Raw genomic sequence first — 26,847 nt, 5'->3', positions numbered from 1 at the left:
GGGTTCTTTGAGTGTTCATAGTTCTGTATAGAACCATTGTCTTTACTAAAGAACCCTTGAAGAACCATTTAAGAGTGAAGCTTGACATCATAAGAATAGCAGAACCCTTTTTGGTGCTATATGGACCTATATAAGCTATATCAGTCTGAAGAACCATTTCATCATGTGGAGAACCGTTTAAGCATGAAATGGTTGTAGTTCTACATAGAACCATTCCCTTTAATAAAGAACCCTTTGAGAACAATCTTTTTAGTTGTGTGCCCTTATAAAGGGGTTATGAGTGGTTTAAAATGTTTATTTATGTTATCAATTAGGTCATAAACACCTCAAAATCAGTAATAAGCAGTTATAACACATGAATAAAAAGGCTACAGTGAGCTGCTGTTTGTCTGAACCTACATTCATTTCTACTGTTAAAGCTCAGATTTTGATGGTTACTGATCTGACTTTGTCTTCTCCCTCAGTCAGAATTAAACCTGCCATCTTCATCACATAGAACAGCTCACTTTTGCCCTTTTATCAATGTGTTATAACTGTTTATTAATCATTTTTAAAGTGTTTATGACATAACTAATAAACGTTAATAAACTAATCTTAAACTGTTCATGTTACCGTTCATAACGGTCATCTTATTCTAAAATGGTTCCGCCTGTTTAATTGGATTTCGTGATACTGAATAAAATTTATTGTATTGATAATGTTTTATGGTATTTTTTTAAAATATCGTTATTCTTAAACTTATATTTATACTAAATATTGTGATTGGAGTTGTGTGATATGGCACAATGTAATATCCCGATACTTCAGGAAGTTTTTGTGATGCACATTGTGTCATGATATTCATTTTTTTCTGACATCTGATCAGTTAGAACAGACATAGTGCCACATCTTGAAAAACAATATGACTTCAGTTATAAAACTTGTTTGTATTGAAGTTTCACACACTTTGCTGCACTGAATCCAATTAAACAGGACTAATTGTGCTCTGATTCTAATCAAACGTGCGGTTGGGGAGTGTTTTGGAGTTCTGATGTTCTCCACAATGTGCATAGAAAAGCTTATTGAGACATATTGTGATGTAATTTATGACGATAGTGATAAATATTGTCATACAGTGCAGCTCTAATTGTGGTGCGCATTGCGTATCATGGATGTTTAATCGGAATGGACCAAATTCAGTGCAGGGATCAAATAATAGGCAAAAATGAATGACTAACATAAGCAGGGTTGCACAACGAGGATCATATCGGCAGATATTTCATTACAGACTGATCAGCTTCAGTCAGATGTTCAGATATGACTGATATTTCATACTGTTGATGCATTTATGGAACTCCAGAAGAGCAGAATGTTCAGGTGACGCTGCGTTGCTGCACTGAAACATCTGCATTTTATTCATTTTATTCATTTTTACTTCTACAGAATTCATTTCTCTCTAATGCTGGTCCAGATTTGGTCCCGGTTTCTACTTTTTTATAAACGTTTAAGTACTAATATTGACAGATATGTGCCCAAGGGTGTTCTTCAAGGGTTCTTTAGTAAAGGCAATAGTTCTACTTAGGACCATGAGTTCTATATGGAACCTTTTCATGCTTAAAAACCAAAATCTGAGCTTTAACAGTGTAAATGAATGTAGGTTCACTGTTAGACAAACAGCAGCTCACTGTAGCCCTTTTAATGCATGCGTTATAACTGCCTATCAGTGATGTTCAGGTGTTTATTACCTAATTAATAACATATAATAATTAATAAACATCCATAAACCTTTTATAAGTGTATACACGTAAAAAGATGGTTCTTCAAGGGGTTTTTAGGAAAAGGAATGGTTAGAACTGCAAGTGCACAGAACCATTTCTTGGTTAAATGGTTCTGTGCCTGGTGACATGGTTCTTCAGATTGATGGTGGATGTTTTGTGTATGGTTCTATACATAGCCTTTTTTGGAAATGGCTCTATATAGCACCAGAAATGGTTCTGCTGTTGTTATGATGTCAAGCTGTTATAGAATCCTTGAAGAACCATTTTTAAGTGTGTACATGAAAAATATCAGCACGAAATTCCCGTTGCTACTCGTTACTAGAGCTGGGCGATATGGTAAAAATATAATATCGGGTTACTTCAAGAAATTTTCACAGTACACAATGTGTCACGATATGTATTTTTTCAGACGTCTGATCAGAGAAAAATGAGCCAGTAGTGCTACATTAAAAAAATTAAAATAAAAAAATTAAAACTGTGAATGCAGTGATTTTTATTCAGTATTTGTCACTAAATCCAGTTAAACTGGATGAATTTTACTCTCTTTATAATGAAACATGCAGTCGGTCAGTTTCTACAAGCAGTGACGTAATTATGACATAACTGATCATGATAATGATAAATATTGCGATATCTCCCAGACCTGTACACTGAAGGGTTCTTTAATAAAGAAAATGGCTCTATATAGAACCATGAACACTCAAAGAAATGTTTGCATGATTAAATGATTCTTTTTCATTCCAATCACTTATCGGTGTTTTCTCTTCTTGAAAAATCTGCTAAAATCATTCAGAACGTATCATATAATTTTACAATATTTACAATAATTGAACATGATCAATAGAAATCTGTTTAGATTTTGGTCATAAAAGCTGTACCGGGTGATAAGGCTGAAAACCAATATATAATTCTATATAGAACCTCATACAACACATTCTCCATTGATCCGAAGAACCATTTCACCATGCAGAGAACACTTTAAGCATGCAGCCGATTTTTTGAGTGTTTATTGTTTCTATATAGAACCATTGGTAACACTTTACTGTAGGGTACTGTTCATAAGGCTACATGACACCTACATAAGCTCATCATGACTGCTGATGTAACCCTACGTAAATGTTTATAAATGCTTTTTCCATTAAGCTTCATCTGTCTTAAAGACTTTAGCTAACTTTGATCAAAACTGGCCAAACTGTAAACTTAATAGCGAATGACACCTATTGGAATAGCATTTATAAACATTTATGTAGAGTTATGTACAGTTGTCGTAATAAGCTTATGTAGGTGCCATAAAAACTTATGACCAGTGTCCTACAGTAAAATGTTACAAACCATTTTCTTCATTAAAGAACCCTTGAAGATCCTTTTTAAGAGTGAACATCGTTAAAGTTCCCAGACGTGCCGTTTGCCCTCCGGCACATACATACATACATATATGGCTGTGGTCGAAACCCAAATGTTAAGAAGAGCCATTTAGTTCTTTTAACAGAAATAGAACCACTTTGGGAGACACAACATTTTATGTCCATTTTATTGAAGTAATATTTTACCATCTTGGCTGTAAACGTCTCATTATGTGATAATGTACTAGTATAGGCTAAAAAATATAATATAAATTTTCTCACATCTCCAGCAGGAAACTTTTCTGCAAAAGTAGAACAGTTTCTTGTTTCAACTCTAAAAGCTCCCTCACAGAAAGTTACTACATGAAATGGTTATGAATTCACTGCCTGATGACTGAGACACTGTTTTATGATAGTTTAGAGAACTTAAACTCCATTCATGGTGGAGGGATACATGCAGGGCGGTGTGAGGCAAAATAGTCCCCAAAGAAAACTTATTATTTCAGATTTTCCACTATTTTCCATCATCAACATTCCATATAAACTCAGAAGACTCGTGTAGGTTCGCTGGTGGTTCTGGATAGTAAATAAAATGTCTATATTTGTGTTGTAGTCATGGCGACCCCTGGTTCCTATCACCACCACTGTAAAGACATCTGAACCGTTTCACACCAAACCACTCTGATCAACTCTGTTTCCATCTCAAGGACTGAATTGGTCAGAAATTTTGAAAAGTTGCTGGAGTTCCCCTTTTTTAAGGCTGGGTGGTGCAGTATGAATTCTCCAGTGTACAGCGATGTGAACAATAGGGCTGAGATTAATTATGAGATACATAACGACCCAATCTGCAGATTTCTGAATGCGTGTTTCAGGGTCTGGGGTTTTTGAGAGGAGAGGGTTTTAAAAATATGCTGTTTAATTATGTTTCATAAAAGTAGACAGTGTAGCCTAATTATCTCCAGAAAAATCTGTGATTTGTGAGATCAGCAGTTTGCACACTGCTGAGGAGTGCGCTGAGCTTCGTCCCTCAGAGTGCTCAGAGTGCTCAGAGTGCCTTCATTTATGTATGTTTTGTAGTAACGCAGTGGCCGGTGTGGACAGATTTACACCGGTCCTGTGAATCTTTTGGCCAAAATTGAGAATCTGTGGCCAGAATAATGTAAACGTGTTTATCATATATATTATATTTACAGTAAACAGCTTCAGAACCAGAAAGCAGTTCAGGAAAAGGAAATATTTATCAGAACCAATCATCACATCTTCCTGATCTGGGTTATTTCATTAGGTTCTGTTCAGCTACACACTTAAAAAAGAGGGTGCTTTAGCAAAGACAGTGGTTCTGTTTGGAACCATGAGCTCTATAGAGAACTATGTGCATGCTTAAAGCGTTCTTTGCATGGTGAAATGGTTCCATGTGGTTCTGTATTAATATATGTATTAGTATTATACATTTAAAAGAAGGTGTATTTTAACAAAGATGGAAGGAAAAGGAATGAAATTGAGAGGATGAATAAAAACATGGTATAAATATTGTTTTTGTTTATTTTATTGATTGTTTATATACTTACAAAGAGCAGCTAAAGTCAGTTAACTGTGTGTGTGATCAGTGTGTCGGTGTGTGATCAGTCTCTCTCTCTCTCTCTCTCTCTCTCTCTCTCTCTCTCTCTCTCTTCATTTATTTCTTTGTTTCTCTCTTGCTATTCTTTCTCTCTCTCTTTCTATCTTACGTTATTTCTTCACCCCACTCTTTTCTTTTTCTTTCTTTCTCTCTTTCTTTGTTTCTTTCTTTCTTTTCTCTTTCCTTCCCTCTCTCTTTATCTCCTTTCTTTTTCTTTTTTTTCTCTCTCTCTCTGTTCTCTCTTTCATTCATTCTTTCTTTCTTTCTTTCTTTCTTTCTTTCATTCTTTACTCTTCCCTCTCTATCTCTTTCTTTCTTTCTTTTGCACTCTCTTTCTTCACTTTCTTTCTCTTTCGTTCGTTCTTTCCTCTCTTCGTTTTTTCTTCTTTCATTCGTTCTCTCTTTCTTTCTCTCTCTCCTTTTTCTTTCTCTGCCCCCTCTCTTTCTCTCTTTTGTCTCTTTTCTTCCACTTTCTGTCTCTCTCTCTCTCTCTCTCTCTCTCTCTCTGTTCTCTCTTTCTTTCATTCATTCTTTCTTTTTCTTTCTTTCTTTCTTTGTTTCTTACTTTCATTCTTTCATTCTTCACCCTTCCCTCTCTCTCTATCTCTTTCTTTCTTTCTTTTGCACTCTCTCCGTCTTTCTTTATCTCTTTCGTTCGTTCTTTCCTCTCTTCGTTTTTTCTTCTTTCATTCGTTCTCTTGTTCTTTCTCTCTATCTCTCTCCTTTTTCTTTCTCTAGCCCCTCTCTTTCTCTATTTTGTCTCTTTTCTTCCTCTCTCTCTCCCCCTCTCTCTCTCTCTCTCTCTCTCTCTCTCTCTCTCTGTCTCTCCCCCCCCCCTCTCCGTAGTGAAGGTTACAGAATAGTGCTGTGAGCTCTGTGTTGTATGTTTGAGTGTTTTTATGTTTGATGTAAATATTTAGACGTAAAACAGATCAGAATCAGAAACATTTCATTTCCCAGTTCAGTTTGTGCTGATAAGGTTTGAGCAGACGTGCTGGAACCGGAGTGAGAACCGAAAAGCATTTAACAAACAGACAACAAACAGAGCAAATAACATTTCACAACAACTGAAGATCTGATATGTTATTATAAAGCGTTCCTGTCCCGTGGTGAAGGTGCGGTGGAACTGTCTTAAATAGTCTTAAATAGAAAAACAAATCAGTCACTTCCAATCACTTATCAATGTTCTCTATTCGTCCTTTTTTAAAATCTGCAAAAACCATCCAGAAATTATCAGATAAGCTTGTTTTCTTTTTCTCTTTATAGTAATTTAACATAATCAATATAAATCTGTTTAGATTTTGCTGACAAAAGCTCTACCTGGTGATAAAGCTTAAGACCAATCAGATCACCCCCTTGTTGTGATGTCAGCACTCAAGCCTTCCAGGTCATTAAAGGGCTCGTATCATGGAAAAATACATTTTCCTTGTTTTGGTCAATTAAAGATTTGGTGACCCCTCTAAACCTCTAAAACACTGAGTGCGGCGTCTATGTGCACTTAATAATCCGATAACTGCAGAAAATCAGATTTCGTCAGTAATCCAATCAACACGTTGATATGCACTTGAGTAATCAGATAATGGGGAATCTCCAGGTCTACATAAGTCAGACAGAAATCAGATTTAAAACTCAAACTTCAAACATACACCATCTAGAAGATTTTCGGAGTCGCTCCAAAAGTGTTTTGCTGCACGCTTATTTCCGGTACCGCGGCCTGTTTTCGCACATGCTCAGACTGAGAAATCCGAAAGAAATCAGAGTAAGAGTTTACATGCACTGAGAAATCTGATTACTGAGCTAAAATCCAGCCTCTTTATTAGATTTCTTAATCAGATTTCTGGATCAGAGTATGGTGTTTGCATGACCATTTGAATAATCGGATAACTGCAGAAATCTGATTATGATTGGATTTTTGAGTATGTGCAAACACACTCAGTGTATTTGTGATCTCACAAATGCTCCTTCATGCACATCCGCCCGTCTGCCTACACTCTTAAAAAGATGGTTCTTCAAGGGTCCTTTAGTAAAAATATAGAAAAAAGAACACGCAAAGAAGGGTTCTTTGCATGGTGAAATGGTTCTTCAGATTGGAGAATGTGGTTCTATGGTTCTATATAGCACCAAAAAGGGGATTTTCTATTGTTTGATGTCAAGCTTGTAACAATAACCCTTTTTGGTGCTGTATAGAACCACATACAACACATTCTCTGTCAATTTGAAGAACCATTTAAGCATGCAGATGGTTCTTTGAGTATTCAAGGTTCTGTATAGAACCATGTACAACATATTCTCCATTCTGAAGAACCTTTTCACCATGCAAACAACAATTTAAGCATAGTGAAAAGGTTCTTGATTGGGGAATGTGTTGTATATGGTTCTATATAGAACCTTTTTGAAAATGGTTCTATAAAGCACCTGAGTGCATTTACTGATGTTGATGGTTTCAAGCTCGTAACAATAGAAGGACCCTTTTTGGTGCTGTATAGAACCACATACAACACATTCTCTGTCAATTTGAAGAACAATTTAAGCATGCAGATGGTTATTTGACTGTTCATGGTTCTATATAGAACCTAGCCTTTTCTGAAGAACCCTTGAAGAACCATCTTTTTAAAGAGTGTACAGCAGTTTAGCCCCGCCCACTAATACTGAAGTTATAAGAGGTGTTTTGGCTCTGAGTGCTTTTTGAATGAGGAACAGCCAATCAGAACAGAGCTCAAGCTCATTTGCATATATCAGTCTTAAAGGCACAGTAACACAAAAGCCTGTTTAATTATGTGGGGCAAAGAGAGGCTGGAAAATGGTCTCATAGAAAGAAATTGAACCTGAGAAGAAAATATAAAATATGAGAAAAATGTGGGATACGGGCTCTTTAATCCACACCTGGGCCAAAAGAGTTTCAGCATGTGTGTGATTTTGTTTACTTTACTGGAAAGTAAAAGTTTGAGGAGACGTGAGTGTGTTGTGATTTTGTGTTTGTGATTCTTCTGCTGCGGTGTGTGTGTGTGTGTGTGTGTGTGTGTGTGTGTGTGTGTGTGTGTGTGTGTGTGTCAGAGTGTGGCTCTGTCTGAGAGGAGTTTAGTGAGTGTGTGAGAAGTTGTCTGACACACTTCTCAGCCGGGTGTGTCCTGCTCACTGCCCAGCTTTACTCACACCCACACGCTGAGTGTTGCTGTAGGTAAAGTCATATATAATAATAATAATAACAATAAGGTTTTACTTGTAAAGCACTTTTCCTGAGCTCAAGGTTGTTTACGCAGTCAGTCAGGAAGGCAGAACGTGTTGGAACCAAACTAGGCTACAGAGACAGTGCAGGGTTCCTCCGTTAGCTGTATAACGTAAACTCCTCTAATTAGCGCGGTGCGTGTCTCAATCACGTCTCATCACTCGCTCGTCTCGCACCGCCTGGAGCTGTTTAGGCTTGATTATGTGGTTTCTGTGTTTGAGCTGCTTTAGGGGTGGTTGAGGCTGTTTGGACGTCTTCAGCAGGCTGTCTGGAGGAGTAGGGGCTATTTGGGGCTCTTGGAGGTGCTTTGGGGTATATAAGGCTGTCTGGAGGAGTAGGGGCTATTTGGGGCTCTTTGGAGGTGCGTTGGGGTATATAAGGCTGTCTGGAGGAGTAGGGGCTATTTGGGGCTCTTTGGAGGTGCGTTGGGGTATATAAGGCTGTCTGGAGGAGTAGGGGCTATTTGGGGCTCTTTGGAGGTGCGTTGGGGTATATAAGGCTGTCTAGAGGAGTAGGGGCTATTTGGGGCTCTTTGGAGGTGCGTTGGGGTATATAAGGCTGTCTAGAGGAGTAGGGGGTATTTGGGGCTCTTTGGAGGTGCGTTGGGGTTTTTGGAGGCTGTTTGGAGGTGCTTTAGAGGTGTCTAAGGCTGTTTGGTGTTTGGAGATATTTAAGACTGTTTGGAGGTGTGTTAGGGTATTTAAGGCTGTCTGGGGGAGTCGGGGGTATTTGAGTTAGCAGTGCGTTGGCGTATTTCAGTCTGTTTTGTGGTTTGGAGGTGCTCTGGGACTGTGTGAGGTTGGTTGGATTCCACATATATTTTGTAAATTATTACAATATTTGCCTCTTTCAGTTGTGATATTGAGCCTCTAAATCAGAAACTCTTGTGTGTTGTGAGATTTATATTTTGTGGTATAGTGCATTAATGTATTACAATATCTGAATTTATAGCAGTAACATACAGTTACATACAAAATATCATAAACAAACTGAACAGCTGTTGAAAAACCTGCTAATCAGTCAGTCCATGTGTGTGTGTGTGTGCGTGTGTGTGTGCGTGTGTGTGTGTGTGTGTGTGTGTGTGTAAATAAGCCACTGTTGGCAGCGTGTGTGTGTTTGATGGTAAACAGTCCAGTTAGACTGTACATTCTGCTTTATACCATCACAGATGGAGCGTAAGGCTTGTTTAATGTGGTAACTTGATGATGACGTAGTGCTGATAAGGCTGTAACGATTAAGACAGTATCGAAATATCACATTTGAAGCCGTGTGACAGTGTAAATGTGACACTGTAAATGTGACACTGTAAATGTGACACTGTAAATGTGACACTGTAAATGTGACACTGTAAATGTGACACTGTAAATGTGAAACTGTAAATGTGAAACTGTAAATGTGACACTGTAAATGTGACACTGTAATTGTGAAAAGGTCTTACATATATTTTCAGTCAGTTTAGGTTTCATCTTGTGTTTCTATGAAGTAAAGAGCTTTGATGCTGCTGCAGTACGAAGGCAAACGTTCACTCGATCTGAGTAGCGACACTTCAGCGAGAGCGAGCAGAGGCCGAATGAGCAGCACTGTTTATCAGAGACGCTTAATCTTCTTGTTTTAATTTGGATGCGCTGTATAATATTCATATCGGTAGTTGCTTCAAAATGAGACAGATGTTCAGATTTGGCTGATATTTCACACGAAAATCTGTTTTATTGAACTCCCAGAAGAGCAGGAGTTCAGGTGATGCTAAAATATCTGCATTTTATCATTTTAACCCTACAGAACAGGGCAATATGACAATATTCAGTCGTTACCATGGTTACATTATGTCACCATGTGAGCATAATTAGTCCTGTTTAGTTGGATTTAGTAAACATTTATGTAACATTTTGAATAAAAGTCATTGTAGTTGTTGGTTTATTATTATTATTATTATTATTATTATTATTATTATTGTTATACATTTTTAAACAAGGTAGTACTTCAAGGGTTCTTTAGTAAAGACAAGTGTTCTATATGGAATCTATATAGAAACACTCAAAGAAGCCTTTGCATGTTTAAATGGTTGTTCAGACTGCAGGTTCTATTCTGTCTGTTCCAGCTTACTAAATCTCCGAAAAACTAAATATCGTGATATCATGTTTTGTAAAAATGTCTTAAAGTATCGTGATATATTGTTTTTGCTGTATCGCCCAGCCCTGCTACAGAGATAAATAACAGCTCTAGAAATGTAGAGAAATCAGTGTTATGTTTATATAATGCTAATCCACTTTAGTCCCATTTTCTGTATTTTGAAAACGTTTATGTATCATCATCAGCAGATACTGTACGTACATGAAAATATCGTACATCGGCATCGGACCACTGTTCCTGTATCAGTGCAGCCCTGCTTGTAAAAGACACGACTGTTTTCCAGCCTCTCTTTATCCCACAAAATTAAACGGGCTGTTTGTATTACTGTGCCTTTAAGATCGATATATAAATGAGCTCTGTTCTGATTGGCTGCCTCATTCATAAAAAGCCCTCCAGGCTGAAACGCTCCTTATAACCTCAGTGTGAGTGGGCGGGGCTGAACTGCTGTAGGCTGAATAGTGGATATATGTAAATGTGTTGATTCTGTGACATCACAAACACAATGAAATTCCAAACAGGCTTTTTTTGCATATATGGACTGTATGGGCTGAGGAGTGAATGCCATGTTCTGAAACTTGAACAATGTTTATGTTTTACATCAAACTGAACTGAAATATGAAATGAAATATGAAAAAGCGAGAAAAAAATAGTTTTCCATAATATGAGCCCTTTAATGTTACCAGTTCCCACATTTAACTACCAAAACTTACAAGCCTTTACTAACGTATTCCTACTACTACTACTACTACTACTACTACTAATAATAATAATAATAATTTTATTTATAGAGCAGTTTTCATACCAGTGGCAGCTCAGAGTGCTTTACTGACGAATTACAGATCAAATCAAGAAGTTAAAGACCAAAGAGATGCAGAATTTCAGCTAAACTCTAAACTAAAGAGATGCGTTTTCAGCTCTAAGTAAGTGTGACTGAGCTTGGCCGTCTAATAAAAGGTGAATTGAGCTCCACAGTTGAGAACCAGAATGACGGAACTGATCCGGATGATTAAGAATAAATTGCACCGAACGTTTAATATGAGTGGAGATGTTTCTCCTGCTGGGATGTTCTAAATTCCATTTTTATGTCAGTTCTGCGATTCTGTTCTTGCGGAAGTCGCAGGGCGCTGGGTCAGGGTGAGTTGGAGGGTGCCGACACTTTCGCTGTTTCCTCGCTAGTAGTGGCTTTTGAAGGTCTCACATGTGCATCTCGTTTAGATGGAAAGATTCCACAGAGGATGCTGATTAGCTGGAACAGGGCAGTGTGGGTGTTCCAGCAGCGCGCCGAAGGGGAAATGTGGATTTCAGGACAAGCAGCGGCCGCTTATACGGAGTCTTACAGATGATAACCAATCTGCCCCCCGCCCCCACCCCCCCCAAAATCATCAGGGCAAAACGGGCCGAATAACAAGTTGAAAAAGTCTTTGGGTTCTGGGTTTCTTGCTGAGTTTCAAACTCATCATTACATTCAGTTAGAAATAATGAGGGAACATTTCACTGCAGTTGTAATTGCGGCAGAGGAGCCAAACTAGCTGATTACCTGTCCTGCTTCTTAGCCAGAGCTGGGCGATATGGCAAAAATATAGTATTGTGATACCTAAAGAAATTTTCTCTACATGATGTGTCATGATATTTATTTTTTCAGACATCTGATCAGTTGGAACAGAGAAAAAAAGGACCAGCAGAGCTACGTTTAAAAATACTATCAGAAACTGTGAACACAATTATTTTTATTCAATATTTGGCACTAAATCCAGTAAACTGGACTAATTTTGTTCTCTTTATAATGAAACATGCAGTTGGTCAGTTTCTACAAGCACTGACGATAAACACGATAGGTTCAGAAAAGCATATTGTATTATATTGCAACATAATTTATCATGATAACGATATATATTGTCATATTTCCCAGTCTAATCTTAGCCGTCCAAACTAAATAGCTCCCAAATGACAGAAACAGCTCAAGATCAAATAAACAAACGTCACTCAGCGCCGCCCATCTAAAGGTGTCATTAACAAACAACAAATAATTGCACTCAGCAGTTACGTAGGTTATGTAATCTGGATTATGTGATAATTGTGACAGGTGTACTTCTTAGCTACGAACTTCAGGCACTAAATTATTATTTGTTTGAAGGAGAAACTGGTTTGATCTGGTTATTTCGCTGCGCTCTGGTTGTGTTCTTGTTGTAGGTTCTTACGCTGGTTGTGTGTGTGTTGTGTTTACAGGTTCTCCTCTGCTGCTGTTCGCTAACCGGCGTGATGTACGGCTGGTGGACGCTGAAGCAGGTCGTGCCGAGTCAGCAGTGGTGGTCAGCGACCTGGAGGATGCAGCAGCCGTCGACTTTCTGTTTTCCGAGGGGCTGATTTTCTGGACCGACGTCAGCGAGGAGGCCATCAAACAAACCTACTACAACCAAACTACCAACTGTAAGCATTACACACTCTCTTCTTCAACTGACCAATTAACTGTAAGCATTATGCACACTGCACTTCACTCGGCCAGTCAACTATAAGCGTCATGCACGCGCTGCTACATCCAGCCAATCAACATTAAGCATTACATACACTGTACTACAACCAGCCAGTCGGCTGTAAGTGTCATGCACACTCTACTACAACCAGCATTGAGCACACTGTACTACAATCAGCCAAAGTGCCCCAAGCATCACACACGCTCTACTACAATCGGCTGGTTGACTGTAAATACTCTCTACTACAGTCGGCCAATCGACTGTAAACATTCTCTACTACAACCGGCCAGTCGACCGTAAACACTGTCCACTACAATCGGCCAGTCAACTGTAAACATTCTCTACTACAACCGGCCAGTCAACCGTAAACATTGTCCACTTCAATCGGCTAGTTCACTGTAAACACTCTCTACTACAGTCGGCCAGTCGACTGTAAACATTGTCTACTACAGTCGGCCAGTCGACTGTAAACATTGTCTACTACAGTCGGCCAGTCGACTGCAGTCGGCCAGTCGACTGTAAACATTGTCTACTACAGTCGGCCAGTCGACTGTAAACATTGTCTACTACAATCGGCCAGTCGACTGTAAACATTGTCCACTACACTCAGCCAAAAAAGCCTCTCCGGTGTCTCCTCTGACGGGGCTTGAAGGAACTCAAAGTGTATAGAAAACAGCATCAAAGTGAGGATCAAAGAATTTTGGGTTTCTTTGTTTGCTGTATGATTCTGTTTGTGTTATTTCATAGTTTTAATGCCTTCACTGTTATTCTAAAATGTAGACAATAGTAAAACAGTCGACACTCTTAATTAGAGAGGCTGTTCATCTGTAACGTGTTTCTGAGGATGTCCTGAAAGCGTTTAAGCTCAGTGCAGAGTCCTGCAGTCCGACCTTAACGTGTGTAAGTGTTTGTCTAGCTGCAGCACTTCCCCCTCTCTTTATTTAGGACAATGTTCGAGTCATGCCCCATGTATAGCATAGCTGAGGCCTTATATCAGTATCTTGAGGGAGAATGAAACATCTGAGGAATGTTGGAGCTGATAACCGAGCGGCGGAGCTGAATGGAGTTGTTGTGTTTCAGTTGTGAACAGGAGTGGACATCCCTGACCTCAAAATGATTTGATTCTGATTCTTTAGGAAATCATAAAATCTCACATGTCACCATGATTCGATTAGCTTATTTTCAGTGCGATTCATAATTATGCTAAACATTACTCTCAATGTACAAATGTAACTGGCAGAATAACTACACAGCAGCAGAATATAAGCAATAAGACAGTATGTTGAGCTTTTTAGTATTTATTCAAAGGGCCCTTATCATTTAAAATTGAATTTTACTCACTTTTTAAATGAATCAGTCAGAACAGAGCTCATTTACATAGATCAGTCTGAAAGGGGAACTTACTGAGTCAGAATTGTTCACAGTGGTGGTGATAGGAACCAGACGTCCACCTCTAAAAGCTCCCTCACAGAAAGTTCCTACAGGAAATGGTTATGAATTCACTGCCTGATGTCTGAAGCTGCTACGTTTATGTGCAGCCTGATAATCCATTAATAATCCGGACAGTTCAATCGGAATGGAATACGTCCATGTAAACACTTCAATCTGAATAGTCTAGTCTGATTGAGGCCATTTGGAATACAGTTTCTATCCGACTGATTGAGGTGGGTAATCCTGTAAATAATCCGTTAAATAGAAGAATAATATCTGTGTAAACGCCTGTATCTGATTACATTCCCTATCGGAAAGTTTAAGTCCGTTCTGATCATGTTCGTCACGTCATAGTGAGAGTTTATACCGTTCAACATGGCCAAGCAGAAACTGGTCTGCAGAGGAGACGAAGTTTATGTTTCAAAGTAAAAAAAAAATAGCAGGATAGATGACTTTAAAGCTTGCAACAACGAGCTGTTCAGATGAGTAAATAAACAACACAAACCATAGAGCAAATTAAAAACAAATCTATGTGTTACAAAGATAAAAGCCAGAAAGGCAAAACATTATAGAGGCTTTTTAAATGAAACAGTAGAAGCCATATCGCCCCCTACACTTCCTGTAGTGTATTACGGTCTGTCAGAGTGGCTGTGTGGATCATATGAACATTATAGAGCTTTTTAAATGAAACAGTGGAAGCCATATCGCCCCCTACACTTCCTGTAGTGTATTACAGTCTGTCAGAATGACTGTGTGGATCATATGAATATTATAGAGGCTTTTTAAATGAAACAATAGAAGCCATATCGCCCCCTACACTTCCTGTAGTGTATTACAGTCTGTCAGAATGACTGTGTGGATCATATGAACATTATAGAGCCGTTTCTCTACAGTAAATATGTATGAATGTTATTGCTGCAGTGTTATTGTACAGTGTTCTTATGCTGTTTGTGCTGCAGTGTGTGGTTCTGAAGGTGCTGGTTCAGATGTATTGATTTTGGAATGTTAGAGCTGATCGCAGATGATGAGGTGTGATTGATCTCAGTGTGTCTGGGTGTTAACTCTGCTCTGCCTGCTGTAGCGGTGAAGGAGGCGACGCTGGGCTGTGGTCAGACAGTGGTGGTGTCCGGGCTGGACTCACCGGACGGGCTGGCCTGTGATTGGCTTGGACGGAAGCTGTACTGGACGGACTCTGAGACGAACCGCATCGAAGTGGCCAATCTGGATGGGACCTCTCGGAAGGTTCTGTTCTGGCAGGATCTGGACCAACCGAGAGCCATCGCACTGAACCCACAGCAGAGGTCAGAACATACACAAACAGACCTACAGCACACACACCTCCATACATGAGGTCTCTCTGTCTTCCTTTCACTACTGTCTGTGTGCTTTCTTTTTCTTTTTTCTTTCTTCTGCTCTTTTTCTTTCTCTTTCTTTATTTCTTTTTCTTTCTTTCTCTCTTTCTTTCTTTACCTACTGACTTCTTTCTTTCCTTCTTTCTTTCTTTCTTTCTTTCTTTCTTTCTTTCTTTCTCTCTTTCTTTCCCTCTTTCACTCTTTTACTCTTTCTTTCTCTTTCTTTATTTCTTTTTCTTTCTGTCTTTCACTCTTTCTTTCTTTACCTACGGACTGTTCTTTCTTTCTTTCTCTTTCTTTTTCTTTCTGTCTTTCACTCTTTCTTTACCTACAGACTGTTCTTTCTTCCTTTCTTCCTTCCTTTCTTTCTTTCTTGCTTGCTTTCTTTCTTTCTTTCTTTCTTTCTGTGCACTCTCTCTCTACCTCTTATCGCTCCAGTAAATATTATTTAAACCTGTTTCATTTGTTTGATGTGATGAAGTGACAGCAGTTCTGACATTAACTTAATAAGCTCCACGTCAGTGTCCGTGTTTCCTGCAGAGCTCAGTGCAGACGCTCTCAGACTCAGTGCTGACTCTCTCAGACTCAGTGCTGACTCTCTCAGACTCAGTGCGGACTCTCTCAGACTCAGTGCTGACACTCTCAGACTCAGTGCGGACTCTCTCAGACTCAGTGCTGACACTCTCAGACTCAGTGCGGACTCTCTCAGACTCAGTGCTGACGCTCTCAGACTCAGTGAGGACTCTCTCAGACTCAGTGAGGACGCTCTCAGACTCAGTGAGGACGCTCTCAGACTCAGTGCGGACGCTCTCAGACTCAGTGAGGACACTCTCAGACTCAGTGCGGACACTCTCAGACTCAGTGAGGACGCTCTCAGACTCAGCGCGGACGCTCTCAGACTCAGCCCGGACGCTCTCAGACTCAGTGCGGAGTCTGTCAGACTCAGTGTGGACGCTCTCAGACTCAGTGAGGAGGCTCTATGACTCAGTGAGGAGGCTCTATGACTCAGTGAGGACGCTCTATGACTCAGTGAGGATGCTCTGTGACTCAGTGAGGACTCTCAGACTCAGTGAGGACGCTCTCAGACTGTGTGGATGCTCTCAGACTTACTGAGGAGGCTCTATGACTCAGTGAGGACTCCCTCAGACTCAGTGTGGATGTTCTCAGACTCCGTGAAGACTCTCTCAGACTCGGTGAGGAGGCTCTCAGACTCGGTGAGGAGGCTCTCAGACTCAGTGTGGACGCTCTCAGACTCAGTGTGGACGCTCTCAGACTCAGTGAAGACTCTCTCAGACTCGGTGAGGAGGCTCTCAGACTCAGTGTGGACGCTCTCAGACTCAGTGTGGACGCTCTCAGACTCAGTGTGGACGCTCTCAGACTCAGTGAAGACTCTCTCAGACTCGGTGAGGAGGCTCTCAGACTCGGTGAGGAGGCTCTCAGACTCAGTGTGGACGCTCTCAGACTCAGTGAGGACTCCCTCAGACTCATATGGAGAATGAAACTGATTTAGAGTGTGAGTGGAGAAGTTTCTCAGAGAGTTTAATCTCTGGTGATCTCAGCTCTCAGAGGCGCTGTAGGAGTGCAGGAGGACGGCCGAGCTGTTCGAGCCTGTTTGTGGATGTCTGAGATCCTCTGATAGCCTCGGTGAGTCTGTTTCTTTGCAGACTTGCCGTGCAGGAGGCTTTCAGAGCGCGGGATGTTTGTGGAAGTGAAGAGGTGCCGGGCGGTTTTTGGCTGGAAGTGTGTGCGGAGTGTCTCTCTCTCTTCACGGCGTATGATAAAGGCATTAACAGGAGGAGCCAGACACTTTTCCTGGCCTTCAGCCTAAAGAAACACATCCTGCTGCGCTGTTTTTCTAAGCGTGTGCTGCTGTTAGGTGAAGTGAGCGTGTTCCTCCGGAGTGTTGGGGCGGAGCTGGGGGAGAGCGGGGGCCGTTTCGGGGGGAGAGGGTCCGATTACATACATACACACTCGCTCAACGGGCTCAGGCTTTACGTTTCGCACACATTCACCTGAATATATCTGCTCCACTCTCCTCCGTTCACTCATCCATTCACTGCAGGAGAGAGAAAAAAACACAGCGATTACAAAATAAAAGCAGAGATTTTCTGCATCAGACAAATATACAAATTTCTTTGATCACTCAAAATGGCTGACTTTTATTTTCTTTTAATTTTTACATTTTCAAACATACAAAATATAAAATTTATATGGCTGGCTCATATTTTATTTTATCAAAATTGTTTTATTACTAATTTATTATTTGTGTATTTAAATATACAAACCTTACCTTTTAATAGCATAACTGACTTTTATTTTATATTATTTTATTATTCATTCTAATTTGTATATTTGTAAATATAAAATATCATTAAGAGCATGACTGACTTTTGTTTTATATTATTTTATTTTATTACTATCTTTAATTTTTAGATTTTTGCATATAAACAACATGCCATTAAGAGCGGGACTGCCTTGTATTTTATTTTAGTGTTTTATTTTTTTATTTTTTATTTATATTTAAAACAAGCAGCCTTCAGTGGTTCTTCCTCGTTCTCTTAGGGAGTTTGTCCTTTTGAGTCTTGGTTCCTCGCAGTGCCTAAGATTGTTTACAGTGTCATGTCATTACTTACCACAAATGTTCAAAAATATTATGGGTGGATGAGCAGATGGTTAGATGGAAGAATGGGTGGTTAGTTGGGTGGATAGTTAGATGGGTAGATGGATAGATGAGTGGTTAGATAGGTGATTTTATATATATATATATATATATATATATATATATATATATATATATAAACAAAATGGAACAAAACCTTGTATCTTCATTTTTTCCCAGATTTATTTTCCATTTGTTTTTCAGTTTGACATAATCTGAAAATGCCTGTTGTTCTTTACATTGTGTGTAAATTTCATGATGAATGGACCAGAAGAAATGGCCCAAAAGTCTGGTTCCGTTGACTTGCATTGAAAGTGAAGTATGTGTTTTCCTTCTCCTGTAAAGTCACCCTTTTGGAGATACGAGGTTTTGTTCTCACAGCAGCGACATATACATTAAAAAATACACTGGAACGTAATTATACACAATGCACATATGTGTTCCTGGTGCAGAGCGCCAGCACAAAGCCCAGCAACGTCAGGCCGCTGTGGAGGCCTTTGTTCTGGCTGTAAGTGCAGCTGGTGCTCCTGAGGTGTTTAATTGAGAAGAATGTGCTGGAGCCGTTAGCTGGTGGGCGGGTTTGCATGCTTGGGTTCCTCGCTGGCATGAAGCTCGATAAGTGTTTCCTCTGGTGACACGTGTGCAGGCGGAGTGCGTGAGCCGAGGGTAATTGAGACTTGTGGAATTATGCAGTGACTAAATCTAAACTATCTCCTGTTTTAGAGATCTGTACTGATTCAGATCGTACTTGTTCCCTCAAGCAGCTTCACAATGTTTTATCTACAGGACTAAAGAACGTACACATATGATCTCAGCACGCTGGCTAAGAAAAGAAGGGGTTTTCAGTGCAAACTGGAATAAATTCATGCATACACTGGGTCCATCCACATGGGCTGTGGAGCAGTGCAACTGTGTTCTCTGGAGTAATGGAGCTCCATCCAATACCTTTGGGATAAGTTAGTGATCCAGAACTGACCATCCTCACTAATGCTCAGTCAAATCCTCACAGCAGTGTTCTAACATCCAGAAGCCTTCCCAGAAGAGCAGAGGCTGTTACTGCAGCGCAAACTCTGTTAACTGTTAACTGTTAACACCATTCATTTCAAAAGAAACTCTGGTGTCCACAAACTTTTGGACGTGTTGTGTAGGCATCAACTATGCCAAATTGTCGTAGAAGCAAATTTCAAGCATTTGAGCAGAAGAATTAAAATGATTAAACTTTCAAAATTCTTGCATAGCTCAGTGTGTGAGATGTAAACAGAGTGATTCAAAACGGTTTGGTGTAAAATGGTTCAGATGTCTTTACAGTGGTGGTGATAGGAACCAGGGGTCGCCATGACTACAACACAGATATAGACATTTTATTTACTATCCAGAACCACCAGTGAACCTACACGAGTCTTCTGAGTTTATATGGAATGTTGATGATGGAAAATAGTGGAAAATCTGAAATAATAAGTTTTCTTTGGGACTATTTTGCCTCACAGCGCCTGCATGTGTCCCTCCACCATGAATGGAGTTTAAGTTCTCTAAACTATCATAAAACAGTGTCTCAGTCATCAGGCAGTGAATTCATAACCATTTCATGTAGGAACTTTCTGTGAGGAGCTTTTAGAGGTGGACGTCTGGTTCCTATCACCACCACTGTGAACAGTTCTGACTCGGTAAGTTTATCTAGAACGGAGCGTTTCACTCCAAACCACTCTGAATGAACTTTGTTCATGTTTAACTGTGTAATAAAATCGGTGGAATTTCCTCTTTAATATTATGAAAAACACTCAGTCTGATTGTCCAGACTCTTGGCCGGTACTGTATGCGTGTAGTTGTCTCTTGTTTTTCTTTTTCTCTCTCTTCCTCTGTGTCTTTCTTTCTCTGCCTGCCCTCCTGGCCAAATCAGTGTGAGATTAATTTGACAGTCCAGCTGTATGTTATTTCACCCCTGTTTAATTTGCCGCCGGGTTGGTGTGAAAGCTTTTTTAAAGGGCAGTGCAGTGAACAGTTTGTCGATTCATAACTGAAAATTCTGTGTTTATTATTTCTTGTTATATACAAACTCATGCCCGGCTTGATTTGCCGAGATTGCGTGCCGGTGTTTGTGGTAAATGAAGTGTGAGAGTTGCCGTGTGACTGTAAGTTAATTTTCCGCGATGAAATCACTCGACCCACATCGGCGGCGAGAGCCCAAACCCTGATTAGAGGAGCAGTTTGGACAGAAATCTAATTTTCCCAGCCTGGCTCCCCACAAAGAGGGTAGCAGGAAGTTTGCTTCTTTTGTTTCGGCACTGGAGCTGTGAGGCTAATGCAGCTAACGAGTAATGGAAGCTTATGTACACCAGTTAGCATGATGCTAATTGCAGGCCTCAAACTCAAACCATGTGGAGGTTTTTAGTGTCTCTAATGGAGCTGATTATGTGGTTCCTGACTCTGTATGACTCACTGTGATCTATAAACATGGACTAAAGAACATTAGCATAGCTAAAAATACCCTTACAGAAAAATCACATAAGTTTCATCTGTGAAGTATCTAAAAAACATGTGATCACAGGTGAGCATATGAATCCTCACAGGAGTGAGACCGTGTGACTTGTTATGCCTTTTTTTTGGCATGTGATCACATTTTTCCACGTGATTACACTTCCTTTACATGCCAGTACAGGTGTTTCAATGTGATTAGACTTTCACGTCATTACACTTTTTCACGTGATTACGCTTTCTGCACATCATTAAATTTTTTGCATGTGATTACGGTTTCCTTATGTCATTACATGTTTTTTTCCACGTGTGATTACACTTTTTTATATGCCATCACAGTTTTTCATGTTATTACACTTTCTTCACATAATTACGTGTTGTTTTTTTTTGCATGATTACACTTTCTTCACTTTTTTCACATGTTCATGGTTTTTAGATGTGATTACAAGTTTTTTCTTGTGATCACTTTCTTCATGTCATTACACGTTTTTCCACATGTGATTACACTTTTTTACATGCAATCTGTTTTTCATGTTATTACGCTTTCTTCATATCGTTAAATGTTTTTTCGCATGTGATTACATTGTCTTCACGTAATTGCGTTTTTTTTCACATGATTACACTTTCTTCACTTTTTTCGCATGATCATGTTTTTCAGATGTGATTACAGTCTTGTGATCACATTTTTTACACATTTTTCATGTCATTCAGTGTATTAGAGATACTGAACACCACACGGTTTGAGACACGTCTGCCTTTTTTTAGCATGATGCTAATTGGTTTACTTCTTCCGAACTTCTACCTACGTTTGCCTCGTAGCTCCAGTGTTAAAACTTCAGACACCAAACATGTCCTGGCTGATCGAGTACATTTGAGGGCAGTGTGGGGGGGGTGGTGGTTAGGGGTGTGTGGAAATGTGATTTTTGTAGGAAACTGTACAAATAACACCAGCAGATTCCCCCACAGCTCACATTAGAGCTCGCGGAGGCTGCAGCACATGCAGAACTCTTTTTCTCGTGCAAATGACTAAAACAGTGATTGGCCGGAGTCTCTGGCATCGCCGGCTGAACACATTATTAAACCTGTGTGTGCAAAGAATTTCTTAAATGTTGTAGCAAATCCAACCCGCTGAACACTAGAGCTGCTTTTCCTCCTTCACCTCGAACGGGTTTCTGCTTTTACGGGAAAAAGGACACTAGTTATAGTTCTATTTGAAGGGGAAATCCACCAGTTTTTCAAAGTTTCTGTATAACAGAGTGATTCAGAGTGGTTTGGTGTGAAGTGGTTCAGATGTCTTTACAGTGGTGGTGATAGGAACCAGGGGTCGCCATGACTACAACACAAATATAGACATTTTATTTACTCTCCAGAACCACCAGTGAACCTACACAAGTCTTCTGAGTTTATATGGAATGTTGATGATGGAAAATAGAGGAAAATCTGAAATAATAAGTTTTCTTTGGGGACTATTTTGCCTCACAGCGCCCTGCATGTATCCCTCCACCATGAATGGAGTTTAAGTTCTCTAAAACTATCATAAAACAGTGTCTCAGTCATCAGGCAGTGAATTCATAACCATTTCATGTAGGAACTTTCTGTGAGGGAGCTTTTAGAGGTGGACGTCTGGTTCCTATCACCACCACTGTGAACAGTTCTGACTCGGTAAGTTTATCTAGAACAGAACGTTTCACACCAAACCTCTGTGAACCACTCTGTTTACATCTTAACCATTTAATTATGCAGGAATTCAGAAAAAATGGTGGTGCTCTCCTTTACTGCGGTCGTGCTTGTTTGGGCTGAGTGTGTTTGTTGTTATCCTCAGGTGTGAGGTGTGACGATGCTGGCTGGTGCTGTCTTTGATTTTAAAGCCTCGTTTTCTTTTGACGCTGTGCTGGTGTTTAGTCTAGCTCTCAGACGGCGTCTCTTAAACTTCACTCACTTCCACTGAACATTCAGAGCACCGGCACACACACTTTACACCCACCGCGCGCGCGCGTGTGTGTGTGTGTGTGTGTGTGTGTGTGTGTGTGTGTGTGTGTGTGTGTACACTGTCTGTCAGGAGTTTGGGGACACAGAGCTACAAAAATATACATATAAAAAATAAATATAAACTGAGTTTATTTGCATTAAAAATAAATAATTAATCAACAACCACAACAACAATAATAATAATAATAATAATAATAATAATAATGACAACACTGTTTCTTCTGGTAGTTTAGACGATTGCATTATTATAGAACTATAGAATAAAATACTTTGCACTGTGTTTCAAACCATTTTAGGATAAACAATATAAAAACCTCAGAATTAAAAACTTAATAAATGTTTTGTTATAACACAACTGATGGTTGATGTCTGTGTGTGTGTGTGTGTGTGTGTGTGTGTGTGTGTGTGTGTGTGTGTGTGTAGGTATATGTACTGGACGGACTGGGGTGAGGAGCCGCGGATAGAGCGAGCGGGAATGGACGGCAGCAGCCGGAAAGTCATAGTGGAGGAGGAGATTTACTGGCCGAACGGACTGACCATCGACCTGACGGAGCAGAAACTGTACTGGGCCGACGCCAAACTCAGCTTCATCCACAGAGCCAACCTGGACGGGACCGCGCGGTGAGTTACACTCACTCCCTCACTCACTCGCTCACTTACTCCCCCACTTACTCGCTCCCTGACTCCCTCACTCCCTCACTCAGTCCATCACTTACTCTCTCAATCACTCCCTCACTTGATCCCTCACTCGCTCCATCATTTACTCTCTCCCTCGCTCCCTCACTTACTCTCTCACTCACTCACTCCCTCACTCGCTCCCTCATTTACTCTCTCCCTCGCTCCCTCACTTACTCTCTCACTCACTCACTCCCTCACTCGCTCCCTCATTTACTCCCTCACTCACTCCCTCACTTACTCTCTCACTCACTCCCTCACTTACTCTCTCACTCACTCCCTCACTTACTCTCTCCCTCGCTTCCTCAGTCACTCGCTCACTTTCTCTCTCTCACTCACTGTCTCAGTCAGTCCCTCTTTCACTTGGTCACTTACTCTCTCTCACTCCCTCGCTCACTTCTTCAGGCACTCCCTCTGTTGTTCCTTCACTTGTGCTCTTACTCACTCACTCCCTCTCTCACTCCCTCGCTCCCTCCCTCAGTCATTTCTTTTGCTCCTTGACACACTACCTGGCTCTTTCGGTCTCTTTCTCGCTCCTTCACTCCTCCAATCGCGTCTTTTTCAATTCACTAATTTTTCCCTACTTTGCTCCCTCCCTCACTCACTCCCCCAGCCGCTTTCTCGCTCCCTCACTCACTCCCTTGTGCCTTAACTACCTCGCTTCCTCACTTATGCCCTTGCTTTCTCCCTGCTTCATTTGCTCTCTCACTCACTCACACCTTCCCGCTTATGTATTGCACTATGTAGGGAGTAGGGAGCCATACACGTTTCCTCCCTCACACACATTCTCTCTCTCTCTCTCTCTTCTCTCTCTCTCTCTCTCTAACTCTCTAAACTGGAGTTTACCTGCATGCCATATACTGCTGTAACCCAACCCTGCTAGGCATTGTGGGTAGTATTTGGGCCCCGGGGCAAAGGCATACATTTCCTATTGTTTGTGTGGTTTAATAGGGACTTTATAGCAGAGATACATTCTCTCCTCTGCTGGGATCAGATTCTCTCCACTCGGGGGTTTTATGTACAGACTGTGTTAATAAAGACGGGGGGGGGGATCCTCAGTGCTGATCCAGAGTCGTTTACACGGCGCTGCACGAACGTCAGAGACCCCCTTCATTTGCTTCGTTTTAGATACGGTGATCAGCCTGTTTACAGTGGTTTACATTACTTATCGGCAAAACCGCAAAATTTCACTGGCTGGCCTCCACACTGCTGCGTTACTGAGGCTGACTGAGGGTTAGGGATGTGGTCTGACCAGCTACTTTGGTCATTTTTACGTATTTGGCTTGCTAAGCAGCTGGAAAATAGTTAGATTAGTCAGTTAAATGATGTTATTTAGGTCACAGCTTGTTTCATCACTGACTCAGCTTATCTGTAAAGTCACCTGTTAACAAGTTGGCCCGATTAATTCTGGCCTAAATAAGTGACCAGTGAGTTTAAACCAAATGATTTTTAGTTTTCAGTGAGCCGCTCTCCCTCAGTCACTCCCTAAATCACTCCCATAATCACTCTCTCAGTCCCATAATCACTCCCTCAGTCACTCATTCAATCGCTCTCTTGCTCCCCCATTTACTCCCTTAATCACTCCCTCAGTCACTCCCACAATTGCTCCCGTAATCAATCCTTCTCTCTCAATCACTCCCATAATCACTCTCTCAGTTGCTCCCTCAGTCACTGCCTCACTCCCTCTGTCACTTATTCAGTCACTCCCTTGCTCCCCCATTCACTCCCTCAATCGCCCCTCAGTCACTTCCTCAATTACTCTGTCACTCCCTCAGTTGCTCCCATAATCACTCCCTCAATCACTCCCTCAGTCACTCCCTCTCTCCCTCACTCACTCCCATAATAACACTCTTAGTTGCTCCCTCCCTGACTGCCTCACTCCCTCAATCACTCCTTCACTTCCTTAGTCATTCCCTCGCACCTTAAGTCACTCTTTTTGCACCCTCAATCACTCCCTTGACCCCTTAATCACTCCCTCATTCCCTCAATCCCTCCTTCGCTCCCATATTTCTCCCTTTGCATGTAAATCACTTCCTTGCTCCCTCGTTCATTCTCTAACCCCTGAAATCACTCTTTTGCTCTCCCAATCACTATTTCACCCCTTCAGTCACTCCCTTGCTCCCTCGGTCACTCCCTCGCTCCTTCATTAGAGTTGTAACTCCATTGAAAAGCTGAAGAAAACTTCAGACACCATGTCTGTAAACGAGATGTTTCCCCTTATCGCTTTGAGACTGTCTGTTTAGTGGCCGGGTGCTGGAACATTGCTGGGGGATTAAGCTGCGTGGTGAGGATTCGGCGGGCGAGAAGCGAACGCCGCTTCTGCTCGTCTGTCTCCTCTCAGGGAGTTAGCGCTCCTCTGTAAGCACTTACCTTCTGTTGTTTTTAAAACAAAGCGGCCTCTTTCATGTCTGCGTTCTGGACACCTCTGATTAATGGTGGAGTTTACAGCGTTCAGCCGGCTTCAAACGGCCCGACGCCGCCGCCAAGCAACCCACCTACGTCAAAAGCTACGAGAAATCTGGATGTAATTACGTTCCCTTCTGCATCACTCGGTTCCTCACACGCTATTAAAAACGCACCCCTTTATCCCCCCAGTACCCGGGGAACAAGGCGACGGGTCATGTGATTAACGGTCTCCTCCATCGCTGAGTAACACTGCGGTCGTGTACAGAACCAGGACACGATTTTTATCTCAAAGACATTTTGATATGAAAGCTTATAATAAATGCTAAAATTAGTTTTTAAGGCCAACATAAATAATAAGACAGATATAAGTGTCAGGTTAAATGTTATATATATGTGCATAAAATGATTTCCAAAGAAAAAATATTCCAACATTAAACGTCTCGGTTGAAAACCACATGACAATGTTTGTTTAGACTAATTGTTTGGTTCTTATTTATGCTTTTGAGTGAAGCTTTATTTCGAAACTACAAGACAGAGAAAAGCATTTTTGTGAGAAAATCAAACTTTTTATACAAATTATTCTAGTTTTTAATTCTCATCACCACTGAATTGTTTGTGATCTGAATCAGAATGTTGTGTACAAGGAGTTTCTCTTGGTGCAGGTGTCAATGTAAAGTTAGATACAATAAAATAAACATGGGGAGATATACGGAATACATAGACATACAGAAACTTTGCAGGAGGAGGAAAAAACATACCTTAATTTTAATGTAAGTCAGTGGAACCAGATTTTTTTCCTAGTCATTTTGGGTCGTTTCTTTTGGTCCATTCATCATGAAATTTACACACAATGTAAAGAGCAACAGGCATTTTCAAATTATGTCAAAAACTATATATATATATATATATATATATATCCATCTTTGAGGAATATAAAGGATGGGAAAGAGTAAAAGAGAGACTACAAAAGAGTAAAAATGGCAAAAATGTAGGCTAAAAAAGCTACACAGTTTTCATTTTTAAGCTTAAATTTGTCTACCACAAAAAATTACAAATACCAGCCAACTCACTGTAAACTCAGCGCAATGTCACATTAAAAAAGCTTTGTGTCATTTAAAGCTTCATTCAACAGTAATAATAAAAAATGAGCTGGAATAAAAGATATTTGTGCATTAGTAAATACAAACTAACACACATACAAAACATAACACACTGCAATGGGAGAAAAGTCCAGTTACAATCAAGTACTGACGTATATATACAGTAAGTCCAGCTAAAACAATAGAAATGAAATAAAAATATAAATATGAGTAAATTA

General features: G+C 40.5%; 1 protein-coding gene across 1 annotated transcript in view; it reads left to right on the top strand.

Moving 5' to 3' along the window:
* lrp5 (low density lipoprotein receptor-related protein 5) overlaps window positions 1–26,847 on the top strand; it is a 93,683-nt gene that overhangs the window by 3,012 nt on the left and 63,824 nt on the right. The window contains exons 2-4 of the mRNA XM_036568030.1: window positions 12,301–12,501; window positions 15,058–15,277; window positions 22,872–23,069. Coding sequence (XP_036423923.1) covers window positions 12,301–12,501; window positions 15,058–15,277; window positions 22,872–23,069 — 619 coding nt within the window. The remainder of the gene's footprint in view (window positions 1–12,300; window positions 12,502–15,057; window positions 15,278–22,871; window positions 23,070–26,847) is intronic.

Source organism: Colossoma macropomum, unplaced genomic scaffold (assembly GCF_904425465.1).
Source record: "Colossoma macropomum unplaced genomic scaffold, Colossoma_macropomum, whole genome shotgun sequence".
Lineage (NCBI taxonomy): Eukaryota > Metazoa > Chordata > Actinopteri > Characiformes > Serrasalmidae > Colossoma > Colossoma macropomum.
This window is presented reverse-complemented; position numbering and strand designations above follow the sequence as displayed.